This window comes from Ursus maritimus, unplaced genomic scaffold (genome assembly GCF_017311325.1).
Source record: "Ursus maritimus isolate PB19 unplaced genomic scaffold, ASM1731132v1 scaffold_5, whole genome shotgun sequence".
Classification (NCBI taxonomy): Eukaryota; Metazoa; Chordata; class Mammalia; order Carnivora; family Ursidae; genus Ursus; species Ursus maritimus.
In genome coordinates, this window is record NW_024426663.1 from 19,215,484 (window position 1) to 19,235,807 (window position 20,324).

General features: G+C 33.5%; 2 protein-coding genes across 3 annotated transcripts in view; one reads left to right on the top strand and one right to left on the bottom strand.

Annotated features, from left to right (window-relative positions):
* The window catches only part of POLR3G (RNA polymerase III subunit G), a 97,816-nt gene extending 94,711 nt beyond the window's left edge, over positions 1-3,105 (bottom strand). Inside the window, exons 1-2 of one of the 2 annotated variants that reach the window (XR_005832427.1) lie at positions 1,470-3,105; positions 1,179-1,287 (exon numbers count right to left, since the gene is read on the bottom strand). The gene's annotated coding sequence lies outside the window, so the exon portion shown is untranslated. Of the gene's footprint in view, positions 1-1,178; positions 1,288-1,469 lie in introns of those variants that run through there. The other variant, XM_008700832.2, reaches the window with a different exon arrangement.
* Positions 1,189-19,448, top strand: CETN3 (centrin 3). Its single transcript, XM_008700834.2, has 5 exons — positions 1,189-1,319; positions 3,140-3,275; positions 4,895-5,009; positions 11,044-11,235; positions 18,253-19,448. The coding sequence occupies exons 1-5, from the start codon at positions 1,303-1,305 to the stop codon at positions 18,294-18,296; spliced, it is 504 nt and encodes a 167-aa protein (XP_008699056.1). The 5' UTR covers positions 1,189-1,302; the 3' UTR covers positions 18,297-19,448.
* The last annotated feature ends 876 nt before the right edge of the window (positions 19,449-20,324 follow it).

A 20,324-nucleotide genomic window follows, 5' to 3' on the forward strand; every position in this document is an offset into this window, starting at 1 on the left:
CACCTAGTTACATACTAGTTTTACTTGTCCAAATTTAGCTCATCCTTCTAGGCCTAAGATATAGGCCAAAACCTTCAAGAAGACTTTCTTCTGTCGTATTGTGTTCTTTCCCTTCTTTAAACCTATATATGTGTGTGTGAGTGTGTGTGTGTATACATCTCCTTTATACATAAACCATAGTGTTTATCTTCCCCCTTCCCCTGACCGACCCCCACATTCGGGCTATTTTATTCCTTTATAAGGTTTACAGCTTAGTTCAGGGCTTTGTGGGTTTTCACAGCAAGATTCCATTCAATATAACAAATATTTATTGAGCACCTATGCATCAGGCATTGTATTAGACACTAGGAACAGCTCTAAATGAAAGGTATAATCCTGCACCCCAAGAAAGTCTAGTAGGAGTGATGAACAAGTAAAGAAATTACCCAAATGAGCTTCAAGAACTTAGTTTGCAACTTCAGATAACATAATGTGTATTAGCAGCTTATAACACTGGAAAATAAAGGACATAAAAGAACAAATCCATTCAAGGAGGAAGAGGGGAGCTAAGGGACGGTTAAGCATCGCTTCACCGTAAATAGCATAATAATCCAACCCATTAATTATACAAATATAATCCACAGACCCGCCTTAGAATCACTTGGACAGTTTGTAAGGAAAAAAAGAACGCAGATTCATACCTACTAGAATCAGAATGGGAGAAAGATACATTTAAATCTGCGTTTTAAACAAACTCCCCATGTACTCAGGCCATGCAAGGTTTTAGAATATAGCGAAGCCAAATTTGGCAGGCCTCATTCTCGAGCTACTCCCTCCTTCTAGCTGAGAGGGCTAACCCCGCCGCCGTGCCTCTTTTCCCTTCCTTCCTTTCCCTCGGAGCTGTCCGTCTTGTCTCCGGTCACTAGCCACAGGTTACAGGTCTCCTTGCGTGAGGCGAGATCCACCCACCTTCCGCCCGATCTACCACACAAATACCCAAACCCTAGCTCCGCAAAGGATTCGGGGAAACCGCTACAGGCCAATCTAAAGGGCGGGAGGAGGGGCAGAAAAAGAAGAGGGAAGCGCGGTTTGTTTGATTGACGCGAAATGTGCCCAATGAGAGCAGAAGACTAGTGACGCTTCCGCCTCAATGGGCAGGACTTTAGCAATGTCAACCAATCCGGCTCAGAAGTGTCTACCTTGTGGGAGGTCCTTGAAGCCGCTGAGGTCGTGGGTGTCTGTTGAACGGCTTGTGGAAGTCGTGCTGCCTTGGGTAGGGCGTTAAAATCGTTCTTGAGAGGAACGTCTCTGTCCGAAGAGAAAATGAGTTTAGCTCTGAGGTCGGTAATGAGGAGGCCACAATGCTCTCCACACCCCGCAGCGGGCCCCAGGGCGGGTGTGTGTGGAAGGGAGGTAGTTGGGGCCGAGGCGAGGAAGGGGACGCAGTTTGGGACGAGGAAGAGGAGCCTTCCCGGGCCCGGACCCCTCACCCTGGGGGCCCTGGTGTCTGGCAGGTGACGAGTCCTGTATATTTCTGCTGCGGTAGTTAACGTCTATCAGCTCGTTGGGCTTTGCACCACCAAAAAGGCGGGTGGTTTTAGTTGCGAGGAGGGAGTGAAATATCGCGATGTTTCTTCTCGCGGTGTTTCTGCGAGAAATCAGGCCAAGGAGCATCCATCCCTTCATTCAGTTCCGCCTTCCAGGTCTAAGGCTTCATCTCAGCGGCAGTGATGCTGTCATGCTTATCTATAAATTTTGGAAATAACATAAAAGCCCTCCTTGCTCTTATCCTTTGGCCCTGTTTTAAGGTATAACCGGGGACCCACTTAAATGACTTTAACTGGCAATCTCTCTCTTGGGTTTTTCAAAAATTTTTGAGTTTCTTTACCTTTCATTCGCTTCCATACTCAGATCCCCTGTGTGTTGCCCCCAGCGCCCTGTAGATGTTTTACCTTAAAAATACTTAGTTACGCCTCTCTAAAACAAGTGCCTCGTCCAAGAGGTTATTGTAGCCTGCCTGGAATCAGTTGTAGGTCTGTGGTGGACTTGGCCGTCCAGAGAAAATGACCCCGGCAATGTCCAAGCTTGTGTAAAGTCAGGTCTCTTGTGAAAGAAAGATTTTCCTCAGCTTTATTTATTATACCTCTTCTGATCAATTTTTAATCATCTCTTGCCTTTGTTGTAGATTTTTAGAGAGCAAAACAAGCAAATAGGTAACGTTTTATTAAAATCAAGTTTTACATTTTAAAGTTTTATGAAATTGTTTGGTATCAAAACTTGTTTCTTATACAGATGTTGCAGCCCCACTTGAAACTTTGGAACACTAAGATTAGTATCTCTTCAGACATTTCTGGCTTTTTAAAAAAAGATTCCTTTAAAAAAATTTCCAGGGTTTATGAGAAACTAAGTAAAAATTTACACGTGAGATTTACAAAATCTTTGACTTTTCACTTTATATTATAGAAAATTAGCACAAATATACTTTTTTGGCATTTAATTTTCATGCTGTATTTAGACTTCAGTATTTTGGTTGATTTGTTAATATCAGTGGAAGAAATTATAAATAAAGCGCCAAACGTAGAAATATGTAATCTAAATAACTTTTAACCTACAATGCCAAAAACTTTGTAAGTTGTTAAATTACATGCTTTTTTTGTAGTAATTTTGATAACTTATAAATGCTGTCAGAAGTAAACCAAATATAGAGTGATCATCAATAATGAATTTTCCTTTGATTTTTTTTTAACACTATGTTGTAGAATAATGTGAATAGTATGAATGCTTTGTTTTTTTGTTGAGATTTCTGTCATGAAAGTAATTTTTTTATTCACAGTTCTTATTTCTTCCACATTAATATCATTGAGAATAAGTACAAAGCCAGAAGGAAAGAAAGTTAGGCCCTAATTTCTTTTAATAACCTGTAACACTCTTCAGTTTTGGAAAGTGCAAATTTATAGCAGCTTAGACTATGGAGTGAACAAGGCTTTGACTCATGTAAGGAAGATTTTTTCATTTTTCTTCCAAATACTTCCCTTATAGAAATTTAAAAAATTATTCGTTGGTTAATTTTTTTGTTGCATTTTGGAATCTTATTTTAATCATCTAGATGCATAGGAGAATAGGATTAAAGTAGACTGAATAGACTTTTTTCTTTCCATAGAAATGAGCTTGTAGTAGACAAAACAAAGAGGAAAAAAAGAAGAGAACTCTCTGAAGAACAGAAACAAGAAATTAAAGATGCTTTTGAACTGTTTGACACAGACAAAGATGAAGCAATAGATTATCATGAATTAAAGGTAATAGTGTTCTTCAAAATGTATATTTTTCTGTTAAAATGATTTGCATTTTTGATAGTTGGTTAAAATACATTTCTGAAGTATTTTAACTAAACTGGTTGTGGAGATATGAAACCATTTTAGATGTTCACAGTTAAATGCTATAATAAAATTGAATAATACTCCTAACATTTTTTTTAGACTTCCCTTTTCATTGTTAAGTGAATAGTATTTTAAATATAAAAATACATTACTATGGAAGGCCTTATTTTTCATTCACATAATAAAAGTAATTCATACTATAGGATTTAAACAGTTCTTACTGTATTCTTCTTCCCACTGTTGTTTTGTTGTTGTTTTTTTTGGTGACATTCTTTTTTCACATTGTGAGAGTGTTATTTGTCTTTTAATTTGAACATGTTAGTAATACATCCTTTACATACTTTCTCTGGTGCAAACAGTGTAAGTGATGTTTGATGTTGACACATGCTAATGGGGGAAAATGTCAACCTTAGGGCCTAGAATTATTTATAAAGATGCAAGAGTTTGTTTCGGGTAGTACAGATCTCACACTCAACACAATGAGCAAGGCAATATTTTGGTAGCTCTTTAGCTCTCTTTTTCCACTGTTTTTTTTTTTTTCTTTCCAGTTACCCAGATTTTTGATCATTCTTCCTTTATAATGTCTCTTCCATTTGTTAACAATTGTTATTATGTTGGTTTGGGATCTTATTTCATACCCTGTTCTTCCTAAATGGTTTCTCCATTTCTAGTTTACTCTGTAGACTACCGTTAGATTCATCTTTCTAGATTCTTTCCTCATATTATTCATTGTTCGTAAACCTTCAGTGGCTCCTCATTGTACACTACATAAAGTTCAGATTCCTTTGGTTGTTACTGACTGCTCCACACACTTTTACTACTACCTTCTTTTCTCATTTGCTAATCGCTTATTTCCACCTGAGCTCTTCCTGTTCAGGAAGAACAGAGTATAATACCTGCAGCTGCTCTGTTCACTGTCCTCAAGCGTATATTATGGTATCTGTTTTAAGACCAGTCATCCTTTTCTCAGTGTTCTTCTACTTTATTTTGCCCATACATCAGAGAAAAATGGAATCTTTCCAAGTAAGACTTCTTTAGTCACTATCGTGTCTCTCCTTTCTTGTTAATAGTAACAAGATCTTTTCTTTCTTTAAACTCAGGGGCCTGGACTATTTATACTTAATAACTAATCATGTAGAGTCTCAGGATAACTCTTATTTTAATTCTTTTATCTCTTCTGTTGTATAAATTTTTAATATTTATGCTATGCCTTTTTTTTCATTTTGGTTGTTAATCATTTGAGAACAAATAACTTGTTAAAATGATCTGTATAATAAGTCAGTCCATTGTATAGTGTGTTTTGTAAACACTTGGTTTGTCCTATAAAAAAAGGTATATAAATGAAAAAATTGCTGTTTAATTTCCATAGTGGAGAAAAACTATCACTTTGATTTTTTTAGAGACATAAAACATGCAGAAGAATTAAATGTTTTATTAATGTGCTGACATCCCTAAGTTGTAAAAACTTATTTAAGAATTGGAAGTCACTTCTTTTGAAAGAGTGCTTTATAATTTGCTTTTCCCTTTTAATCCAAAAGGTGGCAATGAGAGCCTTGGGGTTTGATGTAAAAAAGGCTGATGTACTGAAGATTCTTAAAGATTATGACAGAGAAGCCACAGGGAAAATCACCTTTGAAGATTTTAATGAAGTTGGTGTGTATTTTAATAGTCTTTGTAATTAGCACTTGTTAGGAAATTATCCGTTAATATTAGTATTTTTTTAATTTTCTGGGTTATGGAATTTTGTTATTGAACATTGCTGTATAATGTAGATATTATATGGGGGTTTGGGAGCATTCTTCTTATTTTAAAGAAAAAAAATAAGATTTACAGCTTCATTATGGGATTTATCATTTTGTATTTTGTCCTGAAGATTCTAATCAAGGAACTATTGTGTAGCTTTTTGTGGAAGGATGTCTTCCTAAGTAATGTGTGTTTATATTATGTGATAAAACTAAACGGGTGATCAAAAAATTATTTTCTTAGCCTAAAACAGAAAATTCGGTATCCTTTGTTTGGAAAATATTTCCTAAGACCATTCTGGTGTGTGATTTTTTGTTGGCAGAGTGGGAAAAGAGAAAACCTGTAGCATTTGGTATCTTTGGCTGTAGATGAAGTGCATGCCTTCAGGTTGACAAAGCTTACGAGGGGCTACATATTCCGTATGACTTGATCTCAGTGAATAAAGTCATCTGTTTAAAGTTGAGGGTGGGGAGAGGATTGTAGTAAAGGAGGCAGTTGGCAAACTCACGCAGGAGAAAACATTTTAGAACAACCAACTAAGCATACTGTGTCATGAGCTTAATATCATTGAATTTTTATATAGTTGATTTTAGTGAATTAGTTATAGCATATATCAGGCTTTTTTAGAATAGAAGATTCTGGAAGGCAAGGACTTTGCTATTATGATTTAAATATACTGCATAGAATATTATACATAGAATATACATATATTCAGGGTTTTTTAAATTAAATTTTCCAAAGCAGTAATACCACTTTATATAGGTCATGATATAAGCATATCATAGAGTTATTTTTAGATATTTAAAAAAATTTAGGAACAAATCCAGTTACACACATAAAACCTTTGTGTAAATATTCAGAAAGAAGCTGTATGGAAAGCAAAAAGAAATGGCAGTTTGGAAAAGATAGATTCATATCATTAGGTCATTGGTTTTGTTTTTTTTAATCTGAAAACTCAAAGTCAAGGTGAGGAGAGGGAAGTTAAAGGATAAACCTAAAAGAGAAAGAAAACACGACACAGAAGGTCCCCACTGTAAACTAGAAAATAACTGTTAAAGGGGCGCCTGGGTGGCACAGCGGTTAAGCGTCTGCCTTCGGCTCAGGGCGTGATCCCAGCGGTATGGGATCGAGCCCCACGTCAGGCTCCTCCGCTATGAGCCTGCTTCTTCCTCTCCCACTCCCCCTGCTTGTGTTCCCTCTCTCGCTGGCTGTCTCTATCTCTGTCGAATAAATAAATAAAAAATCTTAAAAAAAAAAAAAAAAAGAAAATAACTGTTAAGAAAAGCAGCTCATCCCTTTGGGGAGCATATTGTGTTGTTTTCTTCTAATCTGTAGATTTATTTACTTGAGAAGAGGGGGGAGCCATCTTTATTCTTTTAGTCTTTCAGTATTGAAGCTCTTCTGTGGTTTATGATCTTAGTCCAAGTTCTAACTTAGATTGTTGTTTTATAGAAATGGGTGTTAGGATGTAGTGGCAATGTATTGTTAGGAAAGGGCTACAATTAAGGCACGTTTGGTACAATGTAGTGGTTTAGCATGGACATGTTGGAACCAGATTCCCTGGGTTCCTATCTTGGTTTTGCGATTTACTAGCTCTTTAACTTGATCATTTTACTTGTCTGTGTCTCATTTGCAGCTATAAAATGGGGATAGTTGTACTATCTTGTGGGTTCTTGGGAGGAATAAATAAGTTTAATATGTAAGTGCTTATTAGAAAGGGGCCTAGCTATAGAAAGTACTGTTAGGTATTTGTTATTATTACTTTAAAAATTGTCTTTGTTTCACTTAGTTTTAGTGCCTAGTAATGATTGCGTATGCATCACTGGAACATAAAAAGTGTGGTATTCGTGTATTTATGTTTGTTTGATTACTTTTTTTCATAGTTGCAGGCTGTTTTAGGCATTATATCATCATAATTTTATGCAACACATTATTTCATCTTAAGTAAATGCAGTTTTAAAATTGTGATTTTAGGGGCACCTGGGTGGCTCAGTCATTAAGCGTTTGCCTTCAGCCCAGGGCATGATCCCAGGGTCCTGGGATCAAGCCCCGCATCGGGCTTCCTGCTCCGCTGCTTGTGTTCCTCTCTCATTGGCTGTCTCTCTCTGTCAAATAAATAAATAAATAATCTTAAAAAAAATAAAATAAAATTGTGATTTTTATTAGCAGTTGAAACCAGAGTCCCATGCCATCTTCCCCTTTTCCTGATCCTCCATCTTTTCTGTGTTACTAACGGAGCACTGATACTGGGTTCTTTCCAGAATAAATGGCCATGACTAAACTTCTGCTCTGACTTTCAAAGATCAAACTTTTGACCATCTTAGCACACATACTTACTTTAGCTATCCTCAGGCTACCTGTTGAAAATACCAGTAGTCAAGTAAAAATTTATTAGTGTTTAGAAATCAAACAGTCAAGAACTACGTATTTCCATTTGTTGATTATTTTTCAATAATAACTGAGCACAGATGAATGTATATTTATACTTCGAAACAAATAACTCCAAACCAGAATATTTGAGTCTTAGTTTTATGTATTATCTGTTACTATTGAAGGATATTGTTCCACAGATATTTCTGGATGAAGTCTAACACTGAACCAGAATATTCCCAATGTTAGAAAAAAAATTAAAATATATTTAATGTAAGTTTAGAATCTAGACAGCTTGAGGTCAGTGAGTAGTAACAAAGGTGTTTTAGGAAATGCTCCTTTAAAGTAAGACCAAGATAAATCAGATGTTTGTACTCCCTCTTTTTTTGGCACAAACTAATTATTCCATTGCCTGTTTAGAATAGAATATTGTATTACTGTTTTTGCTTTGCTTATTTAACAAATGTTTGCTGAATTTTGACATTAGATACTTTGCTGGGTTGAGGGAGGGGAATTAAAAGTTATTAAAAGTTTCTTTCAAGGAGCTTACCATTTAAATGTAGGTAAGAACAAGCTATAGTGTTCTGTGGTAAATTATAATTTTGTTTAGAGCAGGAGTTGTCAAACTACAGCCCTTGGGCCGAATTTGGCTGTTGCTTCCACACTACCTCATCTTCTACGCTGCTTTTGTGCTGTCATGGCAGAATAAGTAGTTTAGTAAGAGACCTTATACCCTCCACAAAGCTAAAACTATTTACTATCTAGTCTTTAACAAAGACAAAGAAAATTGTCAATTCCTGGTCTAGAGCAATTGAAGATGACTTTGCAGAGGGGATTTTTAATTTAGACCTTTGGGGATGTGAATAGGATTTCATCCTAAGGAGAATATCGTGAGAACGAGTAGAGAAAGATATTGCAGGCAGAGAAAACAGCAACAACAAAGAGTGGTATAGTAAAAGTATAGTATATTTGGGAAACTTCAGGTATTCTCCTGTTGTCGAGGTTAGGGAAACGGAAAGATAGGATTGGGCCAAATAGGTAAAGTTTTGCATCACGTGTAGTGCTTGGACTTTAGTCAGCAGATGGTCATTTTCAGTTTCTGAGGAAGAGAAGATGATATATTTTAGAAAGGTAACTCGAGAGTATTAAAATGGGCTGGAGGGAAGAAAGATTGCAGACAGAAAATAATAGACTTATGCTGAGGGTGGTGAGAATGAAAAGAGATACATTTAAGAGTAAAAAAGATAGTATCCTCAGTACTCTGGGAATTAATCATTGGTTAGGTTTATGGGATTCAAAATGTTCAGACTTCAAAAATGGAGACTATCTGTTAATGGTGCTGTTATCTTTTTTGAGGCTATCTTTTTTGAGGCAACAACGATCTTGGTGATAGTGGGAGGAGTTTGGGTTCCAAAATGTTGAGTTTAAAGTAACTTGTATTTTTGGATAGAAACCCTCAAAAGATAATGAGAAATGTAATTGAAGCTATATTTCTAGCAGTCCTTTTAATGATTTTTGATAAACTTTTAATGTGATGTTTTTTAATGTGATGTGCTCCTAACCAATTTTTATAATGTGTAAGGTGTAACTATTTTGAGGAAGTATTTTTCTGGTAGTATAATTTTTTGAAAATAGAGTTACGTGGACAGAAATTAGTGAATATTAGATTGAACCCATCTTAACTGTCTGTATGTTAGTTGACTTATTTTCTTTGGAAAAAAAGTATATTTCTTATAATTAAATTCTACTTTGTGGAATAGGAATAGAGCCTGAAAGCAGGGAGGAGAGTCACCATAAAGTTACAATGTTTTAGTTGTCCAGAATGATGGGTATTTATAATTCCCAAGAAAAGTTGTATTCTAAGGCAAAGTATTGATAAAAGATTATATATACACATAAGTCTGAAGTAACTAACACAATTAAAGCACTAGTGGGATAAGAATTTATACATCTTGGAGCCCCATCTGTTCCCCACATCACCCTGTTGCTTCTTTAAGTACATTAATACTTTCAGCAAGCTGCTTTTTTGGTTCACCTGTCATGTAAATTATTTAATTGGTGAAGAAAATTTCTTAACACTTTTTTTTTTCCTTGTCCTGCTTTTTTGTTGGGACTAAATTCAAAATAAGTTGAGTATGAGCCATAGAGTTAAGCATGGTATTTTATTTTGGTGTTATGGCTGTATATATGCCAACTCCTTTTTGATTGAATATTTATGAGCTTTGGTGATTTGCATACTTATAGTAATATACTTCAATTAGTTACTTGAAAGACTTTTTGGGTACAATTAATGGATAATGGAAAACTACTAAATATGTATATAGATGATTTAACATTAGCTTAAATAGGTGCTTATTCTAAAGCTTACTCAAACCAAACATGATGACATTGCAGCAAAACAATAATAATTTTTTGTGGGCTTGAATTGTATTTTTCTTTTTGGGTGCATTAAACATTCCAGTACTTTCCATCTACAAACATTTGCGCAAGTTTTTAATGATTTTGTAAACCTCACCAGGACTGAGTTATTTTTAATGGCACAGTGAAAGTCATAAATAATTTTTGTTGTAGTGGTAGACTAGCATGTGGAATTACTTCAGAGATGTTTACTTAGATATTTTCAGAATTCGATCTAGTAACTTAAAAAATTAAAAAAATTTATACCACAGATTTTTACTTTAATTTGTATTATTCTGGCTATTTATCAAAGACTGCAAATATTGAAAATATTGTTTACTATATTATTATACTATTACATTTAGCCTATTAAAATATATTATTACTATTGAGGTTTGGTATTTCTCACTTTTTAATTTTAGTTGTCTGAGAGTTTATTATGTTGCTGAACAAAATGGGCATGACTTTAGAGAGATCTTTCCATCTTTTTCTTTTTTTGCGGGGGTGGGTGGGGGTGGTTTGGAAGCTTTCTTACTATAATCATGTTCAATCCCTTTGGTGACTGCTTCTCATTTTGGAAAACCAAGGGGTTCCTCAAATCATGAAGATATCAGCAGAATTTTCATCTGTCAGACATTGTGTCTATATCAATGATGGCAGTGCATTTTATTAATTTGTCACGATTTTTTTGTCTTTAAATTGTATTTAATTTGAGGAACAGTAATGTTACTATTAGGTTTAGACGTCAGACATCTTTTATCTAATTAGTCTTAATTATTTTGTTGGTATATCATCTCTACAACTAAGTTACAAACTCCTAGACTTTTGTGCTTGCTGTCAGTGGAGCCTAGTACAATTCTTGATAATAGTAGACCTTAAATAAATATGGTTTATAATCCTTTTTATTTTAACTCTGTGTGAGATAGTTTTGCTTACTCTTATAATAAGATAAATTGTTGATAATATAAAGATTAAATTTTAAAATATGGATTTGATTTTTGTAATTTCAGGTTTATCTCTTTGGGTTTTGGGGCTCTGATTTGGCAGTTTATCATGAAACTAAATGTTGAAAGATTCACAGCTTTAATCCTCATCTAACACTTGGTTGAGTTCACCGATGAATGCATTTGTGATTATAAAGTGTTTTTAAAATTTTTTAAATTTCTTTTAACTGTAGTGACAGACTGGATATTGGAAAGAGATCCACATGAAGAAATATTAAAGGCATTTAAACTATTTGATGATGATGATTCAGGTAAAATAAGCTTGAGGAATTTGCGACGTGTTGCCAGAGAATTGGGTGAAAACATGAGTGATGAAGAACTTCGGGCTATGATAGAAGAATTTGATAAAGATGGTGATGGAGAAAGTAAGTTTTGAGTAAAACACATATTCCAGGTATTATTCCTAATGTATGCATATAGTAAATTTTTCTAAAATCAAATGATTTTCAAGACCCACTGCATACTATCTCTGTTCGGTATAATTGTTCATTCTGTAATGGGGTTTTTGCATAAACATTTCACATAATTTAATTCAGAGTAATGCAGACCTTTAAAAACCAACTATACTGTTTGTAATATGAGGTACCACACTTCCAAACAGGTACTTTACTTTTCTTTGAGGATGAAGCATCACCAAAATTTCAGCTACTCAGTAAAATATCAGCTTTTAATGCTTTCTTCCTTGACCTACATGCACTTCTAAACTGTAACTAAGTTTGGTTGGTTCTACCCTTTAAATGTTGTGATTCTTTTTTTTATATATCTTTATTTACTGCTACTTCCCTAGTTCAGGCCCTAATTTCTTTGTAGGAATGTTACCATAGCCGCATTCATTATTTCCTTGCATGCCTGCTGGATACCGTGCCTTGTGTGCTAACTGGTGCTACACAATGAAGAAGGGAGATTTGGTCTCTTTAGCTTCCTAATTGCCCTCTATGCCCATGAGCCTCTACCCTCTAATTTAGTCTATTGATAACATTCTTTTCCTAAAGTACAGGTTTGATGATGTCATTCCCCTCTTCAAATGCTGAATAATTCTTCAGTGCCTACAGAGTAAATTTCAAAGCTTTCTAAGATATGTTCTGCCCTATCTAGTTTTATTTCCTACTGTGATCTTCCACGTTTCTGCTTTAATCTTCACCACCCGTACATACATACCTTGTCCAAATACACTATCCTGAAAACACTTTTTTATGCTGTGCCTTTCTCATCATGCCATTCTTTAATCCTAGAATGTTCTGATTGCCAGTTTTTGTCTGCTAATATGTTAGTCTTTCTCTCTGGTACAGTTTTGTTTTGTTTTTTAAAGATTTTATTTATTTGTGAGAGACAGAATGAGAGCAGGAGCAGGGAGAGGGGCAAGCGGAGAGGGAAATGGAGAAGCACACTCCCCTGCTGAGCAGGGAGCCTGATGTGGGGCTCAATCCCAGGACCACAGGATCATGACCTGAGCTGAAGGCAGATGCTTAACGATTGAGCCACCCAGGTGCCCCTCTGTGGTACATTTTAAACTCTGTCTTTTTCTCAAAAGCCTTCCCTAGTGGTCTCTGTATGAATTATGAGACTTCCATTTAGAGGAGCAAAGTATTTTGACACTTTTGTACAATGCCTTCTGTTGGTTACATATTTGTGTATCTCTCCAGTTATTATAAGTCCCTTAAGAGCAGTATGGAATCATAGTGTGAAAGGCCTAAGGCTTTGGAATCATACAGATCCTGATTTGAATTGAATCCCTACCACTTATGTAGTTGCTATGTAATGTGCAGGTTTTCAATGGTTCCTGAGTCTTGGTTTCCCATTTACTAAAATGGGAAGGGTGATACCTTCCAGGATGGTTGTAAGTATGAAAGGAAGATATTTGATTGTATCTTTACTCATCTTTATATTCCCCTGCATTTTCTTGAACATAGTGAGTGCTCTGATGTTTATTGACTTTAAGCCCTAAGCAGGAGTGTGTTATAGTAGATATATGTTGATACAGTATCAACTATACATATATACATAAATATATACATAATACATATGTTACCTTGGAAATACAGGCATGCTTTAATATGGCGGTAAGACAGTAGCAACTAGTTATTAGTTCAGGTTTGTAGATTGTCCTTTAGAATTGTGCATTATTATACTTTCTCATATTTATGTAAATATTATTTGAGCATTATGAAACTTTTTAATACTAGTTCTTTGAAGGGTAGAGCTAGATTTATTTATATTTTAAAACAAAGATGATTAAAACTTGAGGAAATTTAAATGATTTCTTGAGCTGTCACTCTGATATTTGGATTTAGTAGCCACTGCCTTCATATTTTAAAAATTGTGTGTGTCTTCCCCAGCTGTTGGCTGTTACCCCAAACTAGCTTTAAAGCAACTCTGTTCTGTAAGGGTACTATCTTCAATGGCATAGAGAATCTTGGTATGTCTATTTCATAAATCTTTAGTAATGGCTACTACATATGTTGAAAGATAAGAGAGTTATTTTCTTTTCCTGTACTAGGCACGTGCAAATTAGATTTTGGTTCTTAGCTTCATTTGGCACTGGAAGAAAATATCAATTAGGAAACTGCCTCTTAAATTCAAACTTGATGTGAAACTTTGCCTAGAAAATGGGTCCATTTCTTGCATCCCTTGTTAGTCTGCTCTGTTTGCTGCTTTTGAATCTCAGAGTTCACACCTGTGCTTCATTCCTTGAAAATTTTCGTGCATCCTTAAAACCTTTCTTTGGTTCTCAATGCTTGCTTTACTTTAAGTCACCATACAACTGTTGCTTCAGCATCCTACTGTCATTTATTCAAATGACTAATAGGCAAATAACATTTTTTCTCTTTTTTCCATGTGATTGATTACAAATAAAATACAGTGATGCATAGTCTTTTATTGTTAAGATTTGTCTTTTTTTGTGGGGCAGGGGTGTGTTCTTATGTTAAATTCATCTAATCTAGTAGTTTCCAATCTGGGATCTGAGTTTCTGGGGGTGGGGGCCTTCTGAAGTATTGCATGCATTCTGGGTGTATGCATCAAATATTGTCTGTAGACCATATGAATGATAGTATTGCATGTGCGCTATTTATTTATTTCTGTAAATGCTCTTTTAATTGATAAAAATACTTACTATTCAGAATTCATAGTAGCTATTCAATATTATCTATTTCTCAAACTAGGCATACTAAATATGACTCTAATGGTAAGTCTAGGAAATTATTATTGAAAGGCATTTTTGTATTCAGAAACAATGAGAACTATAATCCATTTAGTTTGGCTTTAGGTACTGCCTTAACTTATATGGGTCTCTGCAGTTGTATGAAAAACTGCCCATTTTTGATAAAGTACGAGTTACGTTTTATAATAACTTGTTAATTTGGATTCTTTTGGCTGCAGTTTTATTTAGATATAACCTGTTTTCTTTGTATATGTTAAGCTAGTAAAGATCATAATACTTGCTGTCTTTTTTTGTGGACTTTAGTAATTCTGCTGTCTTTATGAATTTTTCACACTTTGGTATTTAGGAACAATAAAAATTTTTTTTAATTGTGTATATAGAAAAATAAATATGATGAAGAAGGAGTTAAAGAAAAAGCAGATATAATGCAAAATATAACTAGAGCTGTGGTAATGATATAGAAAGAATCCCTTCCCCATTATTGCTCCCAAGATATATAAAACACAGTAAAGCTTTTTAGAAAAATAAAAGCAACACTTAAAAACCCGAAGTGTAAATAAAATCTTTAAAAAAGGGTGGGGGGGGGGTGCCTGGGTGGCTCAGTCAGTTAAGCGTCTGCCTTTTAGCTCAGGTCATGATCCCAGGGTCCTGGGACTGAACCCTGTGTCAGGCTCCCTGGGTCTGCTTCTCTCTCTCTCCCTCTGCCTCCCCCCCAATCCGTGTGTGCCCACGTGTGCTTGCTCTTTTTCAAACAAATAAAGCTTTTAAAAAAAATAAAAACCCAAAGGGGACCATCTTTTAAATAATGATGAGTATTAACACTTATTTAGTTAGATTCTGTTAGCTTAGCATGTTACATTGTGTATTATGTTATTTAATTTTCATAATAGCTTTTGTGAAGTAAATGCACAGGATAGGTGCATCTGTAAGTGAGGAAACTAAAGCTCAGAGATTAATAACCTGTCCCTGCTTTTATCCATACCACTGTATTGCCTTTTAGGCTAAAAAATAAAATATTAATTAGGTTTCTATGTTTATGGAGTTTTAAAAATTGCATGTGATTATAATATAAAATATTCAATCCTCAGTATTTAATAAAATATTCAACTGTCACTTCACATGCTAAAATTTGTTTTTTCCCCCTCCAAAGCCAGATGGTCTCTAAGGTACTTAATCTACCTGATTTCTCTAAAGTCTTATTTTTTTCCTTAATTTTATTTATTTATTTGAGAGAGAGCGAGTGCAGATATGTGCATGAGTGTGGGAAGGAGAGAGGGAGAGGAAGAAACATACTACCCCCTGAGCAGGGAGCCTGACTCGGGGCTCGATTCCAGGACCCTGAGATATGACCTGAGCCGAAGGCAGAAGCTTAACCAACTCAGCCACCCAGGCGCCTCAGTTTCTCTAAATTCTTTATTTAAAAGACATGTAATAAGATTTACCCTGTGAAATAATTGATTTATGAAAATTTCGCTTAAAGAGGCAGTGTAGAGGAGAATGAAGTGTTGTATTTGTTTGATTCAATAAATATTTTATCAGATGCCTGTTTAAAGGTAGCCATTGTGCTAGATTTATTAGGTATAGGAACTTGATATAAGATGATATTGCTAGAGAAGGAAACGCACAAAGGCATCACAGATTTTCTTAATTTTCTGAAAGGCTCACTGGTACTAGAGGAGCTAATTTGCTTTCCTTAGCCACTTTCTTCCCTTCAGCTTTCCACTTTTTTGGATTTAAGTTTTCTGTTTTTAGGCTATGGAAATTATGGAATAGTTTAAAATATATTTAAATGCTATAATACTTTAAAGTGTTCATACATAAATATAACAAAAATTAACTTTTGTGGTTTTAAAACTATATGTGAAACTTAATTTTGAAATTTGAGTGTTGAAATTTTACAGATTGAGAGAAAAAAGTTCTGGGTCTTTAAGGAACAGATCATACAAATCTCATTTTCCAGATTTCGAGTAATGTAGTCCTAGCTCTGTTATGCTATTAAAATAATATATAATCAAATTATTCTAAGGTTCCTTTTATTATGTTGTTTTTCTTAAAAACATACTCTCATTTCTTGTTTTGGTCTAGATACCTCAGTCTAGACTGACTGAGTCAGAGGTTCTTAAATGAAAGTGTATAATGATGAAATTGTTTAAACTTTTTATATATGTGTGTATTTTTTCTTCTTTAAACTGGGAGAGAAAGGGGTCATAGCTTTCGTAACATGTCGAAACATGTTTTTAAGTGCAAAAATTAAAGATCACTACTACAATCTGTGAGATCATTTCAAGTATTACAGGTTATATATTCTGTTCTACTTTGTCATGGTGTCTTGTAGATGTTTAATACTGAAATGCATGGATTCATGATTCATTATCACCTCTGGACATCTCATTCTTCTTAACTCCTTAGAGCTTATTTTCACACTATTTTCTTTCTTTCTTTTTTTTTCAACTATATTGCTGATGATCTCCTACCTTAGCTTTGTTTCCACCTCTTGTTAAACCAAATCCTATGTTTTTATTTTAAAGCCCAAGTTTGGATTTATTCTTAATTAAATTTTTCTCAGAAGTAAGGATTTTTCCCATTCTTAGATGGAATGTTTTTCAACACAGGTGGTTTTTATTTTAATAATTTTTGTGTTATAAAGCAATTGTTCTCTGTTTCCTTTATGAAACATGACTTACATAATTTTTTGAAACTGGTTTTCTGTGTGGTTTCTGAAACCAGTATACGTTTTTCATTCCTGATGTACATATTTTACCTCCTCAACGTTTTTTAATTGGTTAATTTTTGTCTAACTTTTCATTATGAATCTTGTCAAACATAGAGGAAAAATGTTTGTTTAGTACGATGAACACCTTTATACTTTCTATCTAGATTCAGTAATTAACATTTTACTATATTTGCTTTGTCTATCGTGTATGTTTTTATTCTGGATCATTTGAAAAATGTATCATGAACTTGACCTCCCTAACATTTTAGCATGTATCTGCTAAGAATAAGGATCTTATCTTTCATAATTGTGATACTATTGTTATTGCTAAGAAAACTAAAAATAATTTTATAATACCACCATATAATATCTTCACTTTCAAGATACTATAGAATAGGAACCCTCGTGTCTGTTTATTACTAGGTGGAAACAATCTAAAAGATCATATTGTAGTTCAGTTTTTTCAGATGAAGAAAATGAGACACAGAACTGTTCTGTACCAGAGCTATGACTGGAATCCAGGTCTCTTTTTTCCTCATTACAGTGTTCTTGTTTTCATTATCAAAATAATCATTCATAACTTGTGCTTTGTTAAGGTATATGTTAAGTTTTGGAGCCCATGAAGTCACCTGTTTTACAAACTAGAAGCATTTTTTTCTGAATACTTCTGTTGATAATTTGTGTGTATGTGTGTATATTGATTTTAAAAATTATATTTAATAAGATTATTACCTATTTATTTCTAGGTTGCTTTCTTAAAAATTGTATTTTATAAACTGGAAGTTCTTACTGGATTTTATTTATGGTTTTGGTGAACTAACAGTTTGTCTTTATGAGTAATTCTTTCTACATTTACGTCTATATATTATAATTGCTGTATTACCTTGCTAATTAAGATTAAATTTGTATCTTTTAAAATTACTATTTCTCTAGATATTTTTGAGGTCTGGTGACCTGGTTTCAACTTTTATTTGTTTTTGTTTTTTTCTTTAGTAGGCTTTTAAATATACAAAAGTTCAAAGAACAACAATTTGACTTTTTAAAAATTCTAACATACTTTCCATTAGAATTCTAATATTACATGCATAATAGATTTAATAAGCTTATATATAAAGGAAGGTTTACTAAATGAATTAGTAGAATAAAGATTATAAAGAGGATTTAACCATTTAAGAAATTAAAAATGTCAAGCTTTAAAACTATTTTTGCAAGTATATATAAATATTATGATTATGATGGACTTTTTTGTAACTTAAATGTCTTTTCAGTAATTAATATTATAGAATACTAACTTATATTGTTTGTCACATGTTATATATTTTTGTATTCATGAGGTTCTACTTAATAAACATGATCAATTTCCTATCAAAAACGTAAAAGCAAAACAGTATGTCTTGGTTTATTAAGAATTTTGTATAATATAAAATTTAAAGATACTTAGTATAAAATACTAGTATTGTTCTGTGAAAAACTGTATATTTCTGACTTACATTTTCTTTCTTACCACAGTAAATCAAGAGGAGTTCATTGCTATTATGACTGGTGACATTTAAAGAATTACAAGGATAAACACTAAGAATGTTGCAGTTATCATCTTATATTCTATTTTTGTGCCTGGAGCCATATTAAAAAAAAAACACAAAAATTTAGTTCTTTTTTTCCAAAAGGACCAAAAATAAGTGTCTTATGTATTCATATTTTACTACTGTTAAGTTTCTTTGTATGAACAGCATTGTTAGCACTCTAATAGTTTAGCTTTGTATTTATAATATAGCTTTTATATATATATATATACATATATATATAAAGTTTAAAAAATTAAATCATGTGGTACACATTCTCTGAAAGTTTTTTATTCGGCATCAGTAGTCACTTTCGTTTTGATGCACATGTTATAGACTTTTCATTAATAAAATGTTTATTTTAGTAGTGTTTTAAAGTATGGTAAACTTTCTGTTTTATAATTCCAAATATCTGTAAACACTTAATGGTATCTTTCTTAAATCTTTTTATACTACTATTTCCAGAAACAAAAATTGAAATACAAATAGCAATAGAATAGCACATTTTTGTCTTACAAGTTTGACATTTTATGTTTCAGTACAAGATGATGACTCAATACAGGCATAATTCCTTTTTTAAGAGTCATGTCTTTCAGTTTGGAAGGAAAAAGTGTTGTACATATAGACCCATTTATCCTCATGTATTATGTTCTATAGCATTTCTGGTGTCTTAACTTAAGTTATGACAGTTAAATCTGGATATTTCCCTCTTAAACTGATTGATTACAGTTTGAATCATCTGATTTCTTGACAAAGTTAAAGATTTAAATTTTGGAATTTTGATCTGTTATGATAATTATCACTCAATTAAATGTCACAATGATGAAAATAGAAAACTAAGCCACAGAAATCATTTAAGATTGTTTTACCTGTATAAAGGAACATTCTGTGATTCACCAGGAGACAGTAGAGACCGATATTCCAGGTATTGCTGGGCTCTTCTGCCTTATAGAAATGTATGTTAGTGGGGAGACAAGTGGTTTTATGAGATATATTATAGAGAATTGGTATTTAATACTGATCCTTCACCAATAATCTGGTTCCTGGTGGTATGGGCTCTCTGGAAGAAAGTTGTCTATTTCAGTGATCTTTCTTTAGATTTCTTGTTTTGTTTTATTTTATTTTATTTTATTTTATTTTATTTTATTTTATTTTATTTTATTTTATTTTATTTTATTTTATGACAGAGATGAGATTTTTATTTTATTTTATTTTATTTTATTTTATTTTATTTTATGACAGAGATAAAGACAGCCAGCGACAGAGGGAACACAAGCAGGGGGAGTGGGAGAGGAAGAAGCAGGCTCATAGCGGAGGAGCCTGATGTGGGGCTCGATCCCACAACACTGGGATCACGCCCTGAGCCGAAGGCAGATGCTTAACCACTGTGCCACCCAGGCGCCCCTAGATTTCTTGTTTTAAATTTAAAGTACACTAATAATTTGAGGCACTTGAAATGTGAGTTTCTAGAGCATTACATAAAGTTACTAGAAATTTAACAAACAAATCAGTAGGGAATAATCTAACAGTGGTGACATTTCAAAAAGTTAACTAGAAAGTAAGTTAATTGTTCATACTAAAATTTAATTTTGAATATGAAATCAATGCTCACAGTAGGAACAAAATCCAGAGCAACTAATATTCTTTGAAATTAAAAAATTTTTATCACCCTTACTGATGAATTGCCTTCTATGTCTTGATCACAAAATATGTTGATTTCCAGGAAATTAAAGAATAAAGAAAGTGAAGAATAAAACATAAAAATAAATCTAGGCTTGCTCGTCTTCTGCCACTTTATTATAATAAATAATCCAAGCTACTTTTTGTCACTTACAGTGATAACTTCTTTTTATTCTTCATATAAATACTTACTCTTTGGGATACGAGCAATTTTGTTTCTTCTCTTCTTACTGTGGGCTGAGGGAAGAGTGCTCACCTCATTTCTCCATATTTGTGGAAGCTTTTGCCTGCAGAAGGGTAGGAATAATTTTTTTCAGTGTTGATAATCAGTATCTGTAG

What these genes read in the sequence shown, in the direction of transcription:
- CETN3 (XM_008700834.2), top strand. An exon ending in TAGATTATCATGAATTAAAG is followed by an intron (nt 3,276 to 4,894) that starts GTAATAGTGTTC and finishes TTAATCCAAAAG; the next exon opens with GTGGCAATGAGAGCCTTGGG. An exon ending in TGAAGATTTTAATGAAGTTG is followed by an intron (nt 5,010 to 11,043) that starts GTGTGTATTTTA and finishes TTTTAACTGTAG; the next exon opens with TGACAGACTGGATATTGGAA.